The sequence below is a fragment of the Kryptolebias marmoratus genome, linkage group LG19 (genome assembly GCF_001649575.2).
Source record: "Kryptolebias marmoratus isolate JLee-2015 linkage group LG19, ASM164957v2, whole genome shotgun sequence".
Lineage (NCBI taxonomy): Eukaryota > Metazoa > Chordata > Actinopteri > Cyprinodontiformes > Rivulidae > Kryptolebias > Kryptolebias marmoratus.
In genome coordinates, this window is record NC_051448.1 from 14495775 (window position 1) to 14521362 (window position 25588).

At 37.9% G+C, this 25588-nt stretch overlaps 1 protein-coding gene across 1 annotated transcript in view; it reads left to right on the forward strand.

The window, feature by feature from the left end:
* The first annotated feature begins 852 nt into the window (after positions 1-852).
* The window catches only part of syndig1l (synapse differentiation inducing 1-like), a 35817-nt gene continuing 11081 nt past the window's right edge, over positions 853-25588 (forward strand). Inside the window, exons 1-2 of the mRNA XM_017409026.3 lie at positions 853-1164; positions 9203-9850. Coding sequence (XP_017264515.1) covers positions 9341-9850 — 510 coding nt within the window. The 5' untranslated portion in view covers positions 853-1164; positions 9203-9340. The remainder of the gene's footprint in view (positions 1165-9202; positions 9851-25588) is intronic.

Consider the following 25588-nt stretch of genomic DNA (forward strand, 5'->3'; position numbering starts at 1 on the left):
TTCTGAGAGCTCTAATAAAATACATCATGAGACATTTTGCTAAGAAACAAGGTTGACTACAAAATTCATGCTGACTTTTAACGCAAAAAGTTTAGAGTATGTGTTGGGGATGATGCTCAGCTACTACCACACCAAAGTTTAATGCAATAGCTGTAAAAATAACTGAGCTGTAGCCATTTTCGTGTTTGTTACTTTCTGAGCGTTTCAAGGAATATTTTTATATAGATAAAAAAAGCATAATTGAAAAGGTGCTGAAGCCAAATTTTGACATAAATAAAATAATGTGCATCTGATTTAAATCATATTAAAGGTATCCTGTTACTGTATATCAGACACAGCCCAATGAAATAGGTTTATGAAAAATATGTTGTTTTTTAAGGCCTTAAAATTTTACTCCAAGACAACCTTATTCCTGCCTGTCTGCATTAAACTGGAGGGAGAAAGGGGGTGTACTTTAAAAAAATATGACAGAAATCATTTAAACTAATCAAATCTCCCGGCTCACAAAAGCCATCACTGTCTATTCACTGTGATGCAGTTCGTCTGATTGCAGGCTGTCTGCCCTGGAGCACTTTTCTCTGAGAGATGAGAGTCCAGCTCAGTCACGACTGTGTTCACCTGTCACTTCAATGAGCTCTCATTTGTTTAGACTTTGCTATCTCATCTCAGCCCTAGAAGTTTGGACGGGTGTTCTACCGCCCCTGTGGCTTTATAATTGATTTAAATCAGACAGCGTCTCGTTCCCCAGAGGAAGAGCTACTGGATGATTAGCGGATAAAGGGAAAGTAGGGTGGACGCTGCCCGCTCCGCTCCGTCTCTTTCCTCCTCCTTTTGCGCGCACTTGGACTCTCCGTCTCTCCATCCGCGTGTCAACGCGCGCCACCACTCCTCTCGCTCCCTCTCTCCGTTTCAGAGAAGGTTCTGAAGTTCACGAATGAGGCAGGAATCCAGTCAGAGAATGGCTTGTCGAGAGAGTTCCTTGTATACCTAGAACAGAGAGCGAGAGAGAGAGAGAGAAAGAGAGAGAGGAGAGAGGCGTGTTTCGTCTGAGAAATGTCTTTTTCCTCTGGACGGCTCCGCCAGCATTCCTGCCAGGATGCGCCGGCAAAAACCAGCGAGTCTTTGCATCCTTATGGTGATATCTGGACTGACAAGAACTCCCAGGTAGGGAATGGCTTTAATTGTTCTTTTCCTTCACAGTTCGCCCACAACGACGCGCGTTCCTCCTGTTTTTGGCGTGGAAAACCTGATCACTTTTGTTAAAAGTGCTTTTACGCACAGATCCGGTTCGTTTTTCCTCTTTCAGAGATAAGTAGAAGTGAGTGGAATAGCTTCGTGTCGCATCACATTGTGTCCTCCGTGATGGAGGATGCTGTGGATAAAGAACTCCCACAGTTTGCGCCCTAGTACGAGTTGTTTCTAGAAAAAATAAAAATAAATAAATAAAACGCTTTTATGAAGTCACTCTTTTAGCTCTGTCCTGTATTAGTGATTATTTTTCCGGATATTTAGGGATGAGTCTGAGCATTTACTTGGGCAAAAAGTGCAAGATTTATTCATTTTTTGTAAACACACACACACACACAAAACAAGGATGGATTAATAAAAAACAGCAAAACGCTTTTTTTGTCAAGAGGTAGGAGGTTTTGTTCTCTTTCTTTGCAGGCACTAAGTTACTGTTGAAGAGGATATCACCGTTAATTGGTTCATCAAAGATTTAATGGCTTTGCCAAAATCCATAGATGCTTGCAGCAAAGGGTTATGCCCTCTATTACGTTACTCTACAGCACATACGATTGACTTACCTTAACCTAGCTTTGACCCTTAAGCAGTTCTTACCATTAATATTTTATCATTTACAGAGTATGGGGCTGTTTCTTTTGGTCGTAAATGGGAAGCGAGTCCCTCGAGAGCTTATAAGAATGTGGTTTACCTTTGATCCACCTTTTAATGTCTAAATTTGGACTGCCGACTAACCTGCTCTGTAGCATCCATCCATCCATCCATCCATCCATCCATCCATCCATCCATCCATCCATCCATCCATCCATCCATCCTCTGGTGATTTGCCATCCCCTCCTGGATTCTGCAATCAATACCCAGCCTTACAAACAACAAACCACTCCAGCAAAAGTGGCTGCTATTGACAACACCCTCCCACTGAAGCACACAAACACATGTGACAGAAAAAGGGTGGCTTTACACATCAAGGTTAAACCATTTCAACACATTAATAAAAAAGAAAACCATAAGCCTAAAGGTAAGGGTGGACACAAAAGCAGACAGGGCTCCTGAGGAGTCCTGGCTGGGGAAAGGTACTGACCGGGGGCTTAATGTTTTATCAGCTCCACAAATATAACCATGAGGATGGAGACGGACTGTCAGCTGTTGCTGCTCTCAGAAATAGGTTTAATTTCAAGTGGATTATGATATTTTACTCAGTCTCCCTTTGATGATGATCATTCCTAAAAGGATCAGTCAACACGGCGGTAAGCCCATTTCTCATTCAGTCATTTTCTGTCACTTAGTCGGGGGTGGACTTTCCCTTGTCGAGGCTGTGTGAGGTTCATTGACAAATGTGCTCTGCGTTGTTTTAGTATTTTAAGCGATAAGCTCTGGCACATTATCCAGATTTGTGGTTATCAATAACTATCTGGTGTCGCCTTATTATCCCTATTATACGGCAAGCGCTGCCTCTAAAATGAAATTACACAGAGACAGGATTGTTGTTGTGAAGTGCAGCGAGCAGATCTCCACATGTGGTATCCAGGAAAAGCTGTGCGAGGCTGTGGATGAAATGCACGGGTAAACATGTCAGACAGATAAGACATATTGGTATTCTGCTGCATCTTGCCGTGCTGGCCTCGGGGCCTTGTTGATAATACTCACTTTCTGCTTTGGGGTCAGAGGTCCGAGCTTGATTGGCACAAGGCTGAGACCGAGAAATAGACTGCACTGACTGGAGTCTAATTAGGTTGAATTGCACGGATGTAGCAGTGTGGCTGACATGTTGGTGGTTTTAATCTTTCACATGTACGTATTTACAGATTGTCCACTAATCTCTTGTCTGAACACCTCCGGACTCCTCTTAAAGCCGCAGCACTGCATCACACAGGCATGCCTTCCTGTCATCTTTGCCATGCCAAATTGTTTTTCTTGCAACACAGATTGCTCAGCCTCATTCACTTTCAGCAGCACCTCCCAGCTCTTTATACTTCTCAGCCTCTGCTGTCTGCCAGCGCACCCAAACGCACTCAACCAGAGAATCACATATAATTGTGATCGCCCTTTTTCTCCCCCTCCTGTTTCTGTCTCTTTGTTACTTTCTTCTTTGCCAAAAACACCCTCCCACTCATACACATGTACATTTACTCACAGTCACATGTGCACAACATACAAACGCCTCCAAATAAAGCATGCTCACATACAAAAAACAAAACAAAAGTGGGGTTATTTATTTCTCACTTTCATCCTCACTGATTCTGAGGTGTCCTACATTGCTCAGCTTGCACGGAAATAGCTTATTCACACTTTAATTCCCATTTGCTGAAAAAAAGCTCCCCTCCTCACCAACGCGGCAACAACAAATTTGAAAGCATGACAACATCATAAAGATTTCTTAGAGCATCGCTAAGTAATGACACGAGAGGTAATCCTCTGTCGGCTTAGTATCTGTGCATGTAGGAGGAGTTTTACTGCAGCTAAAGCAAAAAAATACCTCAGAAGAACATTTATTCATGCTACTTTCATGAGGACCGATGTTTCTTAAACAGTGTCAGAGTGATTTAGGTTATTAGCTATTTTAAGTTTTCAAAACCCTGAATATATTTACATGTTTTGTCTGTCTGTCTGAACATAGTTCTCCCTAATGACTTCACAAAACCATAAATTGCACTTTTTGAAATTTGTGGAATTTTTTTCAATTGTAGAAGCTGAGGCATAAGCTGCAATATCACAAACTTATAAATCAGACCCCTGGGATAGATATGGCCCTTTTTAAAGTTTCTTTGCCCCCCACTGAATTGCTTGAATCCCAAAACAATTTGCCTGAATATAATACTAAAATAATACAGTACATATAAGAGCTACTGCTATACTTTGAAGATCATATTAAGCTAGTAGAATCTGCCCCTGTCAGATACACAGACAGTCTTTGGTAAACCATGACAACAAAGGGTAGGTAAACATACACATCTGTAAGCAGTTGTCTGACTGGCTCATTCATTTCATCTGTACAAAAGGCAGTAACAGAAGATAACAGCAAAAGTTACTTTCTGAAAGTTTCATTAAAATGTGTCCAGTGGTTCCTGAAATATTTTAGCACCAGTTCTGGTTAGCGCTGGAACTGCTTTGGTAGAAAAACCCTAAATCTGACCATCAACACATTGGGCTCGTGTAGAAATCAAAGAACCTTGCAGAAGGGCAACCAGACTGCATGACTCCACCAGTCAGACCTTTATGAAGAACAGGCAAGGCAGAATCCATCCCTCGCTAAATGGCAAATTACTTTGACAGTCAGCTCCAGAATGACACTCGGGCCAATAAACAAAAAATCCTTTTAAAAAAAATTATGCCTCAGTGGCTGGTATCCTCCAACTGTTTGTGTATAAGAAGACAGTCACTGAGCAATAAATTAGTCAATAGCATCCTTATAATCAGTTTGATGATGGCATGTGTCTGTTGTGATGTGTTTCTCTGACAAGAACATGAACAACCAAGAGAAAATTGTGACACAACCTGAAGCATACCTTTAACAGAAACCAGGAACATGACATTCTCAGTATTCTTCGTTGCAAGAATGTTGTGCAACGGTGATGATTATGCAGAAATTGTGCCGAGAGTTTTTGTGACACACAAATGTGTCAATTCAGAGTGGCTCCAAATGAAAGTTTGTGTATTTTCTCTCATTTTTGTGTCTTTAACTATTTACCAACAATCACAGCCCAGTGAGATACAGGCTTTATTTCTTGACTTTCTAAAAGGTTGGTGGTTCTTTGTACACAGAATAAATAAATACATAAAGTTGTGTCACAAAAATGAATATTCTTCTTTTGAAAGAATCATTCATCTTGCATATGATTCATAAGAGAAAACTACATGTTATTTTGGATATAGTCACTTTTCTGCTGTTTTTCAACATGCTACTTTATGGTTTTGAAGAAATATGAGCTACAACTTTTTGTAACATATCTCAATGCTAAAATATAAATATATAGCAGCTCTAAATGGGAAGTTTTAACTTGTGAATTACAACTTATAATTTTCAGTATCAGTCTTCATTACAATTGTCTGGAGTCCAATATTTTATGACACCTAAGCAAGGCATATACCACATGGAGCTTAAGGAAGTGGGAGAGCAACTTGCCTCTGAAGAGCAGAAGCATTAAAAGTACCTCACCACCTGCTCATCCTCTGACACAATGTACTCACACACATTTAGGAACTGCTTGAGTGTACGACCCCCCGAGCCATATGTGGACTAAAAGGAGCATTGGTCTGGAACAACAGTGTCAGCACAATCAGACACATGAAGTCCAACCGGGAGAAACCACAAAAGCATTGTTGGCTGACAAGAGCTTCAGAAAGTCTCGGAGTATGGAGCTTGTACTTTATTCATGAGGCAGAAATAATGAAAAGCGCAGCAAGCAAAAATTTTGCATTGTGGAAAAAAAATGAGGAGGCAACAAAAAGAAAAAATGTGACATAATAAGTCATTAATGAAAAGAGGCAAGCAGTCCAGGAAGAAGGTGATCACTACAAAGTAAACAAAAGATCCTTTTTTTTTTCATTTTTGTATGTGAATTCCCATTGAAAAGTCATTTATGCAGAGTTGGAAGTAAAAACTGAAACATTTTTGTTGTTTGTATTTTCACGATTACCATTTTGTTACATATTTAATTGAAATTGTAGGAGATTAGAGCCAAGCACCTTGTGAAATTTAGGTTGAAATATAATTTTGGCACTGTTTGAGAAGAAATAGCTACAACAAGCAACCTTAAATAACCACTTGGTATTATTCTAAAGCAAAACAAACAAAATAAGTCTAAATCCAAAATAATCAAATTCAAAGCTTAAAGTAAAGCAACCTAGAGACCCCGAAGAAGCTTGAGGGTGTGCTTTCTCTGGAAAATTAAAGCATAGATTACTTTAATTTGTCTCTCTTTATGCAAGATTTTTTAGTGAAAGAATGTGGCTTATTCAAGGAGAAAAATCTGGAAGTTCATTGCCTCAAGAATTTACATAGACACATTCAGTTATTAGAATATGTGAAAGTTCAATCCTCTAGTAATTGGAAATTTGGTTTGAAAATTGGCTGTTGGTGAGTTTGCTTGTTTGTTTTGTTATCCCTAAAACCACATCTCTATAATAGTCTGAAATCAAACAAAAGGACAAAGTGTAGGTGTCAGTTACATCCCAAACTAAGCAACTTGTTGTCCTTGGACCCAGTGGTGACCCTGATAAGGCCAGTTCCTCCCACATTGCTCCAACACTGACAGATAATGACACCATTATCACCTGGTCATGCTCAGCTGCCACTAATTTGCTGGAAAGTGGAGAACGGTTATGTTGAGGAAGCTTGGAGACTCCTGTTGCTGGAGGAAAACACTGCGGAGGGCAACCTTATCAGGGCAGTTATCCACAAAAGATCAAACGTTTTACCATCCTGGATTTGGCAGTTTCTTTGATTCAGTGATGCTGCAGGTTTTTACTCAGATTCTGAAACTTTTTTAGGATCTGAGAATGAAAAACTATTGAGCTCTTGTGATTGAGCCTCAGCATGAATTCAGGCCGCAAGTCAATGTTTCAGAAGCTCTGGCAGTCCACTTGGACCAAACCCTCATTCCCTGCTTCCTCCCACTATGTTAATTAGTGCTCTTCTGCTATTAGATATGCTAATTGAAGCTTTTGTGTAGTCAAACTCTGTTCCCTTTTTGAAGCAAGCCAACAAGATGCTGGATTTTGATTTTTAAACATGGCAATTACAACATCTTTAGTGGTCTGGTTCATCTTTATAACACCACCCCCAGCCCCTTACATAAGCAGTTCTTTGCTTTGGTCTTAACAGTTGGTGCTACAGCAGCAGTAATTTTTCTGGGCTGAAGCAAATGTTTTAGTGGATGAAACAAAAATAACTGGTTCTTAGGAAGGCACTACTTTTAGAGCAGCACTGAAATCATTTCAAAAAATCAAAGTTCAAACTCTTAATCAGTTAAGAACTTCACCACACTTCTAAATCTTTGCATGTAAACTAAGAGCAACAGAAAGAACAGCTCATATCTTAAAGGGAAAACTAATTTATGTAATCAACGGCATTGTGAAGAAGCAAATATAATGTCGAGATAAAAGCTGAAGATGAGATGGCTTCAACAACAGGACAAAGATCCTAAACAGTTTTTCAAATGAAACAAGCTTTTTTATGGAGGTACAAGTTGACAGTTTCTTTGGATTTATTTCATACCAGTGTAGAATTTGAATAGATGGACAGAAAGCAGGAAACCCCATCTTATATGCATTACTTCTTGAAAAAAAAATACAGTAAAGTTACGTCTTGTGCAAATCAATGTATGGCACAGAAGCTATGCAAAATAAAGAATAAAGAAATGTTTATTCAATATGAATCTGCAGGATTTATAGATTATAAGTAATCAAAGGACAGAGAAACCCAGTATTCTTGAATGAGATGTTCTGGGAGCAAGTTATTAATCTTTGAGCTAACAATCTATTACACATATCCCATCACAGTAATGCCATTTTTCCATTAGATCTAATCTTGTTGTCTTCTACTGGAAGTTTATGACCACAAAGCATTTAGAAATGCTTTAGGGTCATAAAAATACAGGAAGCCAGACATACAGGACAGGAGTCCAGACCCAGAGAAATAAAATGCTTTTGGTATTTCTATATAAACTGCAGAATAATCAGAGAAAAACGTTAAGGATGAACTGAAAAATGGAAAACTTGAAGTTATTTTTATAATGTGAAAAAGGTAGGAAGAAAGAGATATATGTGTCTGGATGCTTTTTATACAGACCAGGTGCATATGTTTTAGTGATGGAAGACAGCAATCCAGGGCCTCTGTATAAATTTAGGTAAAAAATATTTTCTTTGTGCTCTGAAGTGCTTACCAGCTGGGAGAATGTATTACAGGTATTTATGGTGCTTTTATTTACTGTCAAAATTTATTTTTAGGGTTGCACACCTATGGCACACATTTATAATGTGCTGTTAAATCATTTATTCTCAGCAGTTTGTTGCAAGCAGCCAGTTTTTCCATATAAATATCTCTCTCTCTATATATATATATATATATATTTCATAAGAACTCAAAAATTGGATGTAAAAAGATGTGACATTTATTTTATGTGGAATTAATTATCATTGAAATTTCGTGACCACTGAAGTATCGTAACACTTAAGTAATTCATTTTGAAAGGGAGTTTCATATTTCCAGTGCAGAATTTTAGATAAAATTGTTATGTGCAATATTAGTAACCTGTTCTGTAGTGGTTTCAGTTTATAAAACTGAATGACAACTGAATGAAATGTAAAGTTGAGTTGTGAGTTTTATCAATATTTGTTTGATCATGAATTCAGTGTTCATCAATTGTCATCCTATGGTTACAGGGTAATATTTTCCAAGTGTGACCTGCTTTTTCTAACTTTTATCACAAATTCCCAACCGAAAGAAAACTGAATGTCAAACCTAATTCAGCAGAAATATTAGCATAGAATAATACAGATGAGCGATAACAGTCCTCTGAGCTCTCCAGGTGAAGAACGCCTCAGCTGATACAAATCAGACCATTACATGCCGATGACACCTGAGACGACGATAATGATCAAATTATATGCACACAATAACCCTCATGGACAGAAAAGAATAGTGAGCCAAGACAATTCTTTATATTAATGAAACTGCCAGGATGTATTGCTGTCACGACTATGGTGCATGTTTGCTAATATTCCCTAATGTTTCTGGACTGACAACACAGATTAAACCTAATGGTTTCATATGCAGTCCTCGATAAGCAGAAAGCTGCAAAAGTTGTTGCTGCTGAGGGAGCGACACCTTCACTTTGATCTGATGTTGGCAAAACGTTGGGTAAAATGTTACCTGCCAGCAGATGTCGAATGGAAACTCCTCAAAGTTTTCTGTTGAAGCTAAAAACTTGTTCTTTCTGTTTGTTTGTGTCCTCTGTAGATCTCAGAGAGCTTAATGTCATTAACTCCTTTATTGGCATAATCGGCAACCACAGAGGAGCCTCTTTCACTCACTGCTCTTCCATCTCTGTGCTGCGACTAATAAGTTCCCGTCTCCCACATTTTGACCCCTGTTGTCATGGAGAACCTCAGTGAACTCCAGAACCCGCTGCTGGACAAAAACAGTAAGCATATGGTCAACGGTTATGGTGGAGACTTCCCCAATAACCAGTACCAAGAAAACATTATTAATTACTTTGCTGGAGGAGGAGGTGAGGGCGAGGGAGGAGGAGGAGGAAAAGTAAATAACGGCAACGTAGTGAGTGGAGGAGGATACAATACCAATGGCAAGATGAAATCTCAGCAGTTTCTGGACGCCACCTCACTTCACCTGGCAGTGGAGGCCTTCTACAGGCCCAACTTCATCCTGTACAAGGAGGACAGCGGCAGCATCAAGGCCAAGGAATACAAAAGTGAGTGCTGTGAGACTACCTTCACAGAGAAGAAGGCAAAGGAGGCGTCCAACACAGCAGGGGGGGACACGCCTGGCACAGAAGACCCTCAAACCAAACTGCTGGAGGACGGCGAACATGTCAAGATTCAAACAGTTTCCTACGAGGTGGAGGAGGAGGAGTATGTGGAGTATGAGGTAAGTGTAGAATAAAGGAGCAAGACTAATAATCATGTCATTTTTTCGGAAAAAAAGTTATGAGAGGTACCTTTTAGATACTTATTGTCATATTTGATTTTGTAAATGTGGTGTTCAACAGTTAACCTTGAGATTTTATGCACAGTCCATTGTTTAAAACACTGTAAGCCACCAAGGACAAAAAAATTTCCACAAATACAAACAGAAGTAAAATATTTTTTTATTATCTAAATTTATACCAAGAATTTTGTTACTGTGGCAAATTATTTCTAACCCTACCAGCATACCAAGTTCCTCCAACTTGTGATTCTGACGCTTTGCAAAAATCTTGTTACAATGTTATTTTTAACACTTTATTTATCACTGGAATAGTAAATGTTACTATGCAGCAACTTATTGAGTAAAATTCCAAATCATATTGCATTGCATGTAACTACAACTTTGTTGGCAGTTATCCACAACTTTAAGGTAATGTCACAACAACATTCCTTATTGTATTATTGCACGCTGCATTCTGTCAGTAACAGTTCAAAATGTGCACTAAATGCACATTTAAAGTACTGTAACTCAACATCTTCTACCAAAAGACTTGCTCTATTTGAACTGCTTTCAAGTAACAGAATTTAAATGGTTTGCAATCAATAGGTGCCTCTTTTGAGGGTTTGGTAAGAAGATTTTCAGGTTAAAACTCAGTTATGCAGGTCTTTCTGCTCAGTTTGTACTTCGCTTTTCGTCTGGTTACAGTATAGGATTCCACAATTGTTCTGTGACCCTGAACAAAGGGCGTTGAGAAGTGGATCTTGCAGTAAGAAATGCCATGTGTTGACTCCTGGCTGGGACCTTTCTGTGTGAAGTTTGCATGTGTGATTGTGAGTGTCCATGTTTTGTTTTTTTTGTCTCTATATGGCCCAATGACGACCTAGCAACATGTCCAGGGTGTACCCTACCTCTTGCTCAAAAAACACTGGAGGGCAGCTCCAACATCTAGTAGCTAAAGAAAATGAATGGATGGTTGGATGGATGGATGAAGTGTACCACATGTGAGATCAAGGGGATAATAAGTGACATCACAACATTGTCATAAAGTTCTTGATACCTTGCAATGTGTAATGCAACTTGTTGGGAATGGCACTAAAATTTCATGTGGTAAGTTGCTCAAAAGTGACATGTCATATTTTAGGAACATATAAAAGTTTGAAAATAACATCATAACAATATCCTTGTCGTGAATGTGAATCATTAGAGGAGCCCGTATCAGGCTGATAATCCAGCTAATACAAGCTTGCATGTTTGCTTGCTGTATGTTTGCATTAAATGAGAGTGAGCTTCATTGCATTTCTTTGGTGTTTGTATGATTCTGTTCTCACTCTAAAGGATTGGACTCAACTCTTTTATCAGACTGACATTTTACTAAGTGCAAATCCTATTTCATTCACTGATCTTGCCCTCACTTCCCAACACTGGTGAAATTCATTGTTAGATCATAATAAATCACACAAGCCCGCCACACACAGTGATGTGAGGTGCTACAGTACCACTGAATTAGCTGCAGTATTTTTTACTCCCAACTGGCCCAACCAACAGTACAAAGCACTCCAAAGGATTTGAAGGATTGGACAGGCAGCACAGGGAATTAGGAGTCGATCGGTGTCCTGCAACACCTAAAGGACAAGCTGCCAAATGGCAGAATCTACTAGAATCAGCTCCAGATAACTGTGATAAAAATCTTGTTGCTTAAATGCATCGTGACATGTGTTCATATAGCCTTTGGGCTCACTTACTGCATTTCATTACTAAATAAATATTCACTGGGAAGAGTTCTTAAGTAACTTTAATCCCCTTGGCTTTGCTCATCCTTAGAGAATTAGATGAGAAAAACTTGAAAGCATAAATCCTAAAGAGCAAATAAACTTAAAACTTTCTGACACGAGTAATCCGAAACCAGTTTTGAGATTTAAAGAGGAAAGTAAACACTGGGACACTTTATATACCCTTCCAATAAGAGGAAAAATATGACATCATAAAGTATGTGGCGCTTGTAACGCTCCTGTTAAAAGTCTGACACAATGCAAATAAATCAACAACTATAATGCCTGTCTACTGCCAAACACTGACTATCACAGAAAACTAACATACAAAATGTACTCTGTTACCTGTGTAACCACAGTCTCAGGTGCAAGCTGGAAAACATTTTTTTTCCTCAGGCTTTTTTTATTGTTTACTGTTTTGTTACTCATATTGAATTTCTTTATCTAAGAAAAATAGTTTTGCCAACTCAATAGCCACAATATTGTTTTGACTAAATCTGCATTGTGGATATTTTGTCTTCCCCTTCTGGCTGAAGGATTTAATAAATTGTTTGTCCTTGCAGTGAATTGCTTTCGTTTTCAGATGCTAATCTATTGTGCCAAGTTTCTTTTTCTTCAAGAAGTATCAGCAACTTTTCTGAAATGTTTTTCAAATTCTTTGTCAGATATTTTTGCTCCCGTTTACTCAACTCCTTCACTTTCCTCCTCAGTCAGAGCAAACCAGTCATAATTGGATGATGTAAAACCTGTCGCTACCGCTGCACTGGCATTCAAATGTTGCCGCAGCTGGAGATTTATTTGTGTTGATTGGCTTAATCAGCACATCGACTAAAGGTTGTGAACAAATGAATAATAAGTCAGCATCGAGCCCTGATGCAAGATGGTCAAAGCAAGCCCTACTAATCACAATGCGCCACAATACTGAGCTTATTATTCAGTCTGCAAACTGCCTCCCTCTTGCCTCTTGTTATGTCAGCCACCACTTAACGATTCACAAATTGTTTTTCAGCATATATACCAACAAGAGTCCAGTGACACAGTATGTGTTGGTGTGTACTGAAATCTTATGTATTTTGTTTTTAGGTAGGTGCAGAATCCTGTTTCAACCCCCTAAAGCATTTTTCTGCAAATGCTAGAGCTTAAGTGAAAAGAAATCATGTTGTGCTATACTTTTTTTTTGGTACAAAGACAATAGTCAAAGCATATAAACTTATTATCAAAACTGAGTTGGTACATCTGCTCTACTGCTTCATTTGCGCTGTTCGTGTGTAAGTTGATGAATTGGTTAATCTTCACAACTCTAGTGTTTGTGCTGCTTGGTGGAACAAAAACATTCCTTAGGAGGAAAAAATACGACTACTGAGCAACAGTAATGCGTCGTGTTTTCCTCAGATTCTGAGTTCAGTCTGATACTGGAAGGTTTGGGCAGTCATCATTAGAAATTTGTTCTATACTAGAACGTTTTCCATGTTTATGGCAACCTGAGAGTTTTGGAAATGTATCCAAAGTGACTGAAAATTTAAAACCTAAAGGCTTGCTTCAGTTTTTAAAAAAGTTCAAAGTGAACTGAATTGCGTTGAACTTTGGTGAGCTCGTTTGCCTACAGATTTGCACCAAACACCATTAGCAAACTGTGTTTAAAGAGCTAAGAGCAGAATCTTTTAGGGTCTAACATTAAGAGTGCTATCATGAATAATTGGTGGCTACAGTACTCTAATCTATTACAACCTGAATCGCATAAAAGATTCACAGCAAGTTCCAAGATTGCAGTCAAGAATATGTTTTAAGCTTGCAGTAGTGAAAGAATATTGCAAATAACGCCACAGTTGGGTTCGTTTTAATCAATAACTACATCTTTTTTTAAATTTAAAATATTTCCCTTTTTACATCTTGAAGAAATCAGAAGCTTTGAATTAATTTATCTTGTCTGTGTCGGTTGATGGGCAGCACAGTGGAACAGTGGTGCGAGCTGCCATCTCTCAGCAAGAATGTTGCAGGATCGCCTCCAGCCTCTCTGGGTGGAATTTACATGCGTGGGTTTCCTCCAGTTTCCTCCCACAGACCTGAAACATGCAGGTCAGGTTAATTAGTAACTCTAATTTGTCCCAGGTGTGAATGAGAGTGTGAATGGTTGTCTGTCTCTCTGTGTCCCTGGGATGGACTTGCAACCTGTTACTTTATCAAGAAAATATTGTCTTAAGGTTGATAACTCAACATTTTGCTTTCACCCAAAAAGAGAATGTATATTATGTTTTACCCCCTTTGCAAAAACATTTCCGATACAGTACACTGATTGTTACTAGGAGTTACCAATGGCCCATCTAGTTTTTAGTTTGCAAAAACATTGAAAAAAGCTATTTCTACCTTAGCAGGTAGACTGCTAAGTTGCCTAGTCTCAGATTCATGCTGTCTTTAGGAAAATCCTCAATGCTTTGGGTTTTTTAATCCTTACATTTTGGAAATTTGTAAAAAGAGAGCCCCAACTTATTGCTGAATCCATTTGTAGCCAATAGCACAGCACCTCTGCCCCAGTTTAGTTCCATTTTCTGTGTTTTCAAGTTGCTCATAAAGTCCACAGTTTTTGGCAGGGGTCCTTTTATTTTATCACTCAGTGGGTGTGACCCAGTGTCATCCTGTGCATAACCTTTGTTGTATTTTGACTAAGAACCTTTCAAGGGGCAGTACTATTAAATAAATATGTTTCACTTTAGCAAGGTGAAACATATGTCCTGAAACATTTGTGTTCACACAAGAACAGAATTGTCCATCTGGTGCCATTCTTTCAGATTTCAAAAGCTCATCTGGTTGTTGTAGTCACTTTGGAACTGCCTGCACGAGCATCATTTCCACACCAGCAGTTAGCCATTCACGAAGCACAGAAACACATTGAAGTTTCAATCAAGTCTCGCACCCATTTCACCTCTTATCTTGCCTGCTGGTGAGGGGGAGTGAGCTTTAACCATTTCTGTCACAATGGAAAGATTCTACATCACTAGAGGAGCTGTGTTCATGCACATTTGTTAACATACTGCTGTGAGTACTTTCAGCCTGAATACAACTCATTTTATACATCACATTTAAACCACATGTTCCTCGTTTGTTATCATTTATCTAAGGTAAAATGATCAGCCATAAAAATCAGGTTAATTAGGTTTATGAAGTAACCGTTTTTGTTTTTTCTACAGTTGCTTTATTTGGGGCTTCCTTGTAAAACATTATGAGTGAGAAATTTGTCCCCAGAAGTCATCTAAATTACCACTTCAGTGTCTCTGTGCCAGTCTACTACAACAATATCATCAGCCTTAGCTTTAACAGGTGTACAGTAAGCACAGGAGGTCAGCCAAATGAACTGCCATCTGTCTCCAACATACTCATGTCCCAGTGCTCATTGGCAGGTGAAACCATGTAAACATTTAGCCAACTGCGCTGTGTAGTCCTTGCTTTTCTGAAACAAAGACATCAGGTTTGCTTGATTAGACTTCAGGGTGTACAAGAAACCAGTACAGCAGATCACTCAGATGTTTATTTTATAGTTATGACATTCCTCTGTCCTTAAGTTTGTTTCTAACAAAAGCTCAACCTTGGTTGTAAAGTTTTATTAAGGTGGTATTACTGTCTAATTTGGTATGTTTCATATTTCATACATATATCATATAACATGTCTGTTAAACATTCATTGAGCACATAGTCATGTGGCAAGGTGATTTATCTATTATGGCATGTTTTCTTTTATTGTAATCTTGCAGTTACTGTGCAGTGATGGAAGGGCCTAAGCTTGGAATTGTGTTACTCAGTACTGAAACTAGATTTAATATGCTACTTTTTTTTCCTTCATCACCTGTCTCCAGATAAGGAGGGTTGTAATGTAACTGCCTGTGTCTGCGTGTCTTACATTGTTAGCAAAATATCTCATGAACCACTGAACAGATTTTAATAGAACTATTAGAAATAAATCGATGGATGCAAATCTACAACAGCTTTTTTGGAGTCAGCCCAATTCAAAATGGATGCCACAACTAATTGCCTTAGCTAACACAAGAATGGTTATAACACATTCAGTTCTACAGATATTGAGCTGAAATCTGATGTGGTAGTAGCTGAGAGTCATCCCCATCACATATTCTGATTGCTAACAGATTACATAAGATCTGTGTTTAAAAGTTTGGCATTCAAGGCTTCAAGTTTAATTTTTAACTTTAGTTGAATTTTAGTTTAGATAGATTTGTAATAGCCTCTGAAAATACTAAGATTAAGGCAAGTAGCAATTTTAAATGGCACATTTCTTGATATGTAGCTTCAGGAAGTGCACTTTGATGGGCTGATATTTTAAAAGTACAGCATTAAAAAAAAGAACAGTAACTATTGGTGTTTTGTTGCAGTGGACCAAATTAGTTATCTTTTAAAAAGATAAAGAAAAAAACATCTAGAATAGGGAACTTCAGCCATGAAACTGCACATATCAGTGTCAGCTAATGACTGGAAAAGCATTTAATGACTTTGCAGCATGAAAACTGGGTTTGAAATAACGAAAATGTTACAACACTTAGCATAATGGTTTCCTACCCAATGACCCTAGATATCTTTTATCCCGCAGTCATGAATTTGGTCCATTAAAATTTTCATGTGTTTTACCTGCATACAAAAATAACACTTGAGCCAAACTGCATTTATTTGTCAGCCATCTGTTGCGCCCTCTCAGTGCTTGCAATTAGAATTTATCAGTGCATTTTACCTTCACACGGTAATTTGAACATGTGGTGGAACATTTCAATAGAAAACGGCCTCCTTTCAGCTTTTACCGATGTGTCACTTTGCACTACAAGTACTGAAATGTTAATGTCACCGGCATGGGTGTGGAATCAATAGAGGACTTGGCTTCAGAAATAGACATTAATGACCTCCTCCCACTTCCTGCAGAGTTTTAAATGGGAGCAGATTTGATTAGAAGCATTTTCTATTCAGCCTAAATTTTTAGCAATGTGAGAACTTGTGCTTTTATTACATCTAAAAGGCAATGACACTCCAGTATGATCCACCCCAGTTGTTCATTTTCTGACATCTTGAGCCATATGTTCCGGTGAAATCTTTTACAGGTTCAGACAGTTCTTAAATCACTCAGGTCGTTTCAACTCTGAAAATCTTTTCGGAAAGTTTTGGAACTCATTCCACGGTTCAGCATGTCTTTCTTAAAAATGAAGTGACAGTTAAATGAAGTGGGAATGTCATGTGAGGTAGTCAAGATATGTCAGTGAAAACGATTAAGCCAAAAATATGAGTAAAAATCAAGAATATAAATATGAAGACTTTTTCAACAATGTTTTTACAGGCAGGTATAAGTACTTTTTCTTGGAATTTGTTTCTTTTTTCTGGAGTACTTTTTAAAAAAGAAAAAACATAATAAATTAACACCTTTGCTGGCCTTTTAGTGTCAGCTGCAGATTAGACTGATCAAATCTTACTTCCTCACTTGCACAGTCTCATAATGGCTAGGGAAGAGCATTTCAAGCAAAAATACTCTTTGAAACTCACTGACAATTCTTCAATTTTTTATTTAAATATTATGTCTGTACCCTCTGTCCTTTTTCCCCAAACACACAACGTGCACATTATGGTTGTGCATCTCTGGTTTGTCCTCAATACAATACGTATCTTTAAACACTGCCAAAGATCTGATGTGTTAAAGGTACACAAGCAGCAAAAACTGATACTATACGTTTTAGCCTTAATCACGATATATTTAGATTTAACACATCGAGATTCAATGGAATATAGTTTTATTACATCTTCTTTAACAAAGACAGTTGTCTAATGTATCTAGATGTAATACTAAAATTACATTAGTCCATGGCTGCTCTATTGGTCAAGTTGTGCATGTGTGCATTTGTGAACTGGTTCGAACTGATTCATCTTCACATCCCTAGTGCACCCACACACACACAAAAGACCAAGTGACAGCTTTTCACACACTTGACAACACATATTTATTTCATCTTTTACTCATACAGTGCTAATTATTGTAGCTCAAAACATGCCAGTGCAGTAACAAACTGTTTCTTACGTCACTAAAAAGTCCTGAAGTAAGCCATTATAACGTGATGCCGAGCACAAAGAAATTCTAAAGAGAAGCAACTACAGATATGATCATTTATTTATCACAGTCATCTAAATGAGGGCTAATGTGAGCTGCTGTTTTAAGATTATTAGCATGTCTGCATGGTCGAGATGAAGACTTGCAGTGAATAAAGTATAGAATACCACAAGTCTTGCAGCTGAACTGGGGGTACCCAACACATGCCTTTACTAATTCTGCTAGCCGGGAATTATCCTGTTTCTTAATTTTTAACCTGTTCTGTGAATTAACACAGAGGGATGAGTATGTGGTCTGACAGAAAAGATATAGTTCATCTGTGGCCAAAGTTTACAGTTTGTAATATTTTCAAAATAAAACTAACCATAGCAGAACATGAGGAATTGCTTTGAGGTTTTTGGACAGGTGTTGTGCTTAACATAGCACCCTTGCCTGGAAAAGCCCTGTGGTGAACGCATAGCTGTACTGTAATATTAGACTAATGGTCAACCAGCTTCTCTTGTTTTTGGGACTTGAAGCCAGCAGGAACCATTTTACGGAAGCTGTCATGGAAAAAGGCCATATGTCATGCAGATGGCGCACAAGAGAAGCAAGAGGCTGGGTTTAAAGGGAAGCAAATAAAAGAGCAAACTTGCCCTTGAGGAGGTTTACTAATTATGAATAAACCCTGATCATGTTTGCTTTAGAGGTAAGCAAATTGTTTTGTTTTGTTTTGTTTTGTTTTGTTTTATGGTTTGGTTGTCTGCTTTAATGTTAATAAAACTTCATATTGAAAATAATGACATGTTCACAAATATGCCAAACCTGAAAATCATTGTTCAACTGTCATTGCTCTTTGAAAATCTAAATTAGTCAAGATTTATTCTAGTCTGTGACAGTGAATCATAAATAATTTTAATTAAAACAGTGAGGTGTACAATTTCAGGTGCTAAAATGATGCATATAAAAAATATCAAAAAATCTCTGGCCCACCAGCACTGAAAGAGAGTTTGGTTTGGCAATGACGTCCACTGCTAACCAGGTGAAAGATTTCCGTTACATACCAGTTTTATTAAAAAGCAACAAACTTCTGCACAACCCGTCTTTCAAAATGATGTAATAATAACACTCGCTGTAGTTTTACTTTTAATTAGGGATTATTAAATGAAAGAGTCTCTGTGTTCTTGCTTTTCAATAAAGTCGCTGCCAGAGAAATAAAGTCGTGCAGTATTTGTCTTTGTGTTACTGGTGCTTCTTTAATCCTCGCCTGAACGGCAGCGCACAGTATTAAAAAGTGAATCATGGGGAAGATGCCTCTGTAATGCAATGAGTTTTGAGTAATATCAGCCCTTGAAGGCATGATTACATGTTGCAAATCTGAACATTTTTTTTTCTTTCACAGAGAAAGTTAAAAGGAGGTGTGTTTGATTAAAGGCACTTTCACAAAACACTTCAAGCCAGGACTTAGATGGCTTCTGGCTGCCTGGGTGTGATTTCTGAATGACTGAGGAGGTGAGGGGGGGTTGAAGCCAACCCACCCCTGATGCGCCTTTGTGCTGCAAAGCAAGGTAGTAACAGAGCCAAAATGGTTGACGTGAAAAGGTAAGCTGGCTTTGCGGCTTAATAATGTGATGAAGATATGAGATATGGTCTGTCCAACCACCCAGCTGTGGGATTAAGATTGATGCTGACATACAGCAACTTTGCATTTTGCTTTAATAACTAGTTAACTACAAATAAAATACTCATGCAAAGATGCAAGGAGACGTTTTGGACATCATCTAGATGAATCTTTGCATTTTCAAAAGTTGGATATGTTGTCCTAAATCCATCATTTAAAAATCTATCCATCTGTACTTTTTCTGTTGCTTGATTGTGGTCCAGGCTGGAGAGGACTCATAATCCCTACAGTGAGTTCTGGGTCTGCACAGAGTCTCCTCCCAGTAAAGCATACCCGAAAAACTTGCAGGAGGAAGGAACCCAGGAGGCATCCTAATCAGACACCCAAACTGCCTCAGCTGACTCCTTTTGGTGGAGGAGCAGCGGCTCTACTCCAAACGCTTCCCCAGATGATGGAGCGCCTCACCTTATCTCCAAGGCTGAACCTGGCCGCCCTATGACGAAAAGCCACTTCAGCCACCTCATGACCATAGGGGGGAGTTGGACTATAAACAGACCAGTAAATTGAGAGTTTTGCCTTTCGACTCAGTTCCTTCTTCTCCATGACAGACAGGAGCAATGCCCTCATTACTGTGAACGAGGACCCAATCCGTCGATCCATCTCCCGCTCCACCATCACTCGTGAACAAAACTCCCAGAAGCAGAAACGCCTCCGCTTGAAGCACAGTCACCCCTGACCTGGAGAAAGCATTTCACATTTTTCTGGTTTCCACAGTATTTAAACATATCTGGGATTTTTTTTTTTTTTTTACCTAAATTGGTTAAATATCAATTGAATTGCTGTATGAAATTCTAGATTTAGTAATATACAGTTCTCCTTAGTGTTGAATGAATAAATAAAAAAAAAACAACCTTGTGGCTTTGTGCTCTTAATTAAAAAAATTCTGGTACTTTTATACGTGCTTTATAGTTGAGAAGAGATTTCAAAAAAGGAAGGAAAAGCGAGTTGCAGCAAAGGTTGTTGAGGGACTAGGCACATTGTAATTCATTAATCACCAAGGTTACAACCATGCTCTAAAAAGTGTTTTTCTAAAAGCATGAAATTTATAAGAGGACTCCCAGGTTTCTCATATTTTCATTTTGTCAGATTGTACTACAGACATATTTTTGTTTTTGCTCCACAGACCAATTTTGCTTTTGCATTCCAACCTATTTGACAGAACAACAGGAATTTCATGCATGATTTGTGATGGTTCCCTGTTGTTGCCTCATTACCCAGTCCTAAATTACACATGTCAACAGAAAGGCAAAGGGCAATGAAAAGAAAAATAACCTTTTTGTTTTTAACTTTTTTTTTTTTCGCTTTTCAAAAATTCACAATGAGTAACATATTTCCTAACAATTGTTACAGATGTTTAAGAAGACTACAACACGGCACTGTGACAGCATTCTTATTATTATGAGCAAATACTCTGTGACTGAGTGAGGTACCTGAGAATAGTGGACCTCAGAGGTCTACTGAGCCGAGTTAATGTATGAATCATGGGGTCTTATTATCTTGCCCATAATGCCTATAATTCATTTTATCAGCTGTCACCTTGATTAGCACTCAGTCACACTGTCTATTAAGTTACTAACCCTTTATTACATTCTATATTCACATCTGGGGCTTGAACTCTTCACTTAGTGTCACCTATCATGGACATTAAGTGTGGCTGAGTGTTGCTGTTGTGTTGTATTAGGATGCAGAGCGTGTGGATCAATGTTGTGTTTCGCTAGAGCTGCATGCCATTGGTTAGTGGACTGGATTTTCTGTAAATGTATTTTATTCTTTAGAAAGCATGGGCTTTTTTTTCGATAAAGTAATTTAAAAAGACAAGTCTTACGAGAGAACAGACCTTAATGGCTCACGTGTTTACTTTACAAGAAGATGGTTTATGGATGGGACACAACAAGCGCCAGACTGTAAGAAAGGCAGATTTAATTATTTTGTTGCTCAAGGTGAAGCATTTGCTTGGATTATTATTATTTAACTGAGACTTACTTGTAGTTTACTACTGCTTATTCCGACATGTAAGTCTTACCTACCAAGTTATTTACAGTGTGCTTGTGACAATTGTCAGTCATCCAGATCATGGAAATTCTAATAAGTTCAATCAGAAAAAGACCTCCCGTCTTTATGGCTTGCAGTGTCTCCTAAGTGAAGGCATAGAGATTTGCACGTGTGGCTATCTGGGTCTTCTACCGTTCATGGTTTGGAGTTTTTTGGGATCTAGCTTTTCACTCTGGTACTTGGTTGTCGTGGTGGCCTTGTTGGGAAACTGGCAGTGGCTTAAGCATTTCTTTTGGTCCAGGTTTTCTTTGCACTTCTTGTGTAGCTCACGCATAAATGTGTGGGTGTTCTTCTCTTAGCTTGGATTGTTGTGGGGCTGTATTGGGTTTTTGTGCTGTGGCTGTGGTGTTGCCCTTCAAAATTTCTTCATTATTACAATTGACAGTCCATTTACAGATTGTTGCCATTCGACTGTCTGCATTAATCAACAGAAATGGTCTTGTCAATTAGGTACATATGTTTTAAGTCCCCCCCACCCCCACCCTTTTAACAATGTGCTGTACTACATTTTGTTTTATTAGTTGTTTTTAGTTTGACTTTCCCCTTTATTTTTGCAAACGTTTAGAATGATAATTGGGATGAAGTCAGTGCATAAAATTACACTGCTCTAAAAAACATTTAAAAAACCCTTTAATCTTGAATATTAATCATGACACAATTATGACTAATTTAGAAGATATTTTGGGTTATCCAAGAAGAGGACAAGAGGTAAAAAGTGGGATATGACATATTCTTTTTTGTACAAATTATACAAACCCTCCAGTTGGTTCTGCTTCATGGTGAAACCATCAATTAGCTATTTGCTACTTGTCAGCTACTTGTCTCATGTTTACCCCACAGGGCATATTAGAACAGATAACCATATCTGTATGCGGAGTCATTAGGACCTTCTGGTACAGCAGAGGTGAGCTATTGACATGACACTGCCACACACATACACACACACACACGTACTCATTAAAAGTTATGAGGAAATTGGTAAACAGCTCTGCTTTGCTATAAATCCAGCTGAGGTTTATGACCTGCAACTTTATTTTCATACTGATTCCTGAGAGATTGATTTGAATTTGTGGCTGGCATCGATTTGAGGGAAAATAAAAGATAATCGTGTCATTGCAGGCTGATAATTGGTGCGTGAGTTAGCTGATGAGCTGTTTACTTCTGAAACATTTATGATTAATGGCCATCTTGTATGGTCAGCTAACCCTCGTTCTGCACCTAATAACTTCCTCTGCTCCTTGAACTTCTCCTTCCCTCCCGAATCAAGCCAATGGGACTCTCGGATGATGTGTGTTTTCATTCACCAAATAGCCGGAGGGCTGCTTGTGTACTGTTAGTGAATTCTGTGCACAGCACAAAGCAGGGCTGGCTCTGCAGAGATTCCACCTTACAGCCATTACAGCAGAGTGACATGAACAGTGCAAGCTGCATTATGCTCAGTTGCTACGACCTTTTCACCCCAGCATTTCAAATAAAAAATAAATAAGAATTAAAATATATTGATATTGCTGGCATGGGACTGTTTTTGTGGCTTTTAACAGGTTTGTGAGCCCGGAGTGCAGCACTGTCTGCTGGCAGGGACAACTTTGAAAGCCTTTGCTGGCTTAATCATGTTTGTTGTTAAACATGTTTGTTTTGTTTTTAATTTTTGAAGCCTAATCCAGTATTTCCCCCTGCCATTAGCGAGCAGGGACTCCAAACGTCTCAACCACCCGCCGTCTAATCCCCATCATCAATCACACAACATGACTGCGAGGGGCATGTGTTATTAGGAATAATTGAAAATATCTTCACTCCCTGAAGCAAATGCATTCCTAATGTATTCACTCATTTTTTTAAATCTAAGCCCTTAAAACTGCCTTTTTTAACAACAAAAAAATAGATTAACAATAACGAAAACTGTGTGCCCATTATGTCACACAATGTGACTTCACTGTATATCAGTATTTTATTAACTAGTTTAGATTTTAAATAAATGGATGCATCACTTAAATACAGTGTTTGATCCTGTGGTTGTTGTGCCAACCATCAGCAATACAGTCTCCATTTACACACACACAATAAAATGAGATGTTTGATTAACTTAAAATGAAATATGTATCCATAACATAACCATAATGACTTTAGATTTATTATCACCTGCAGCTAAAAGCCAAAAGGCTGTGTCTGCCTGTGTGTGTTTTTTGTATGTCTCTCTATTTTCAAAGTATATCATGAACTGTTGAACAAATTTTGATGAAAAATGTAAAAAAAATTGATATTGGATGTACATCTACAACTGATTAACTTTTAGAGTCAATTCCATTTAAGATGGCTGCCTCCGCCAACTTAGCTTAAAAGACACAAAATAGCTGTAACTCAGTCAATTTAGAGATACTGACCTAAAGTTTTGTGTTGTATTAGCTACACATTTTGATAACCAACAGATTGCTAAAGAGCTTTGGTTAAAACTTTGACATTACCTATTTGCAGGCAACTCTGTCTGTCTGTTAGCAAAATATTGTGTAAACCACTGGACAGAAACACACGAAGAAAAAAAAAAAAAAAACCTATAAATTATATTGTGATTTTACCCCAAACTGCTACAATTCCATCATTTCAAAATGTAAGATGATCTTAGTCTGAAACTGAAAGGTGAGCGATTTTCACTCCTTCAAGAAATGTTGGACCTTTAGCTTTATGATTTTTTTTGTTTTGTTTTAGTAACAAACTAACCTGAACATGAATTTAAAAGAAACAAACATATTTTATAATATGCCACATATTTATACTGTTTTTTGTTTCAGAATAAAGCATTTTTGATGTTTCAAAGTAAGAAAACCAATTACCAAAAAAGTTTTTTTTTAAACGAAATTTATTGTTTGACTATTTGACTAATTAGTTAAAATGACTAAGTCTTGGTAAAATCAGCTTGAAATATTATGTTGACCAAGCTCAAATATATAAAATTACATCAAAATATTTGCTCTATCTTGAAAGAGACCCATAAAACTCTGAAATTATTATTATTTTTTTGTTTTTCAGCAAGTCTTTTTTTCCATGTGGGGTATGCGGTCTCTGTTCTGTATATGCTTGTGTGATTTTAATTGGTAATTTAGACAGACTATTACTGACTACAAACATTTATCCTGATTTAGAGTAATAAACATGTATAACTATTCTAATACATTTCTGCTGCAGATTGCTTCAGGCTTTAATAGCAGCTTTCATTAACACAAAGACTTAAACAATTTTCTACTACAGGTAGTGGAATTTTCTGATGCACAGTTCAACTAAGTTAAACTATTTAATCTCTGGATTAGATATACTGTTGTAGTCAAAATGTGTTCACTAAATTGCATCCACTTCAAAAATCCTATGGACCTATTGGAAAAAAAAACTTATTGAGATTCAGTTGATTATTATAGCTATTTACTATTATTATTATTATTATTGCTTTCTCACCTTTTACCTGCTCTGTCCAGTCTATCAGACTGAACTATCCAACATAATGTTAAGCTAAATTTTTTTGACACATTCATTTATTTTCCATGTTCCATCCTCCTGCTGTATCATCCTTCTAACAGGATAATGTGGGAAGAATGCAGCTTAAAGTCTCATATAGAAACAGTGACCTTAATCTGCAATTTCTTTTCATTACTGCCACCGCTGAAAATAAATCTGGTTTTGGTCTTGCCTTTGTCGTGTTTATGTATGAGTGCAGTAGAAAATGTCATGAGCAGAATATATGAACTTATAGACTGTGAAGCATATACTGATATTTTCTGCTCTAGATAAGGACCGGGAATCTGTTACCTGCTGAAGAAAATGCAAATGTATGTGCGTTTGTCCTCCTTTGCTGAATACACTGCAGTTCCATGTGAGGAAAGCTGTGTGGAGCGTGAAATAGTTTCATAAAGCTTTAGGGTGGAGGTGTGTTTGATTTATAACAATTTCAGATCTGAAATGGAGGATACTTCCAACCGTATCCCTTTTTTTTTATACCATCTGTTGTTTAGAAGCCAAAATGTGGAAATTTGCATATATCAAAACTAATGAAAAACTAATGGGCCATCACAAAAAGCCCATGAATATGAGCTGTGACATTTTGTAGAAGCAAACAATCCTGCATACGGTGACATGTTTTGTTT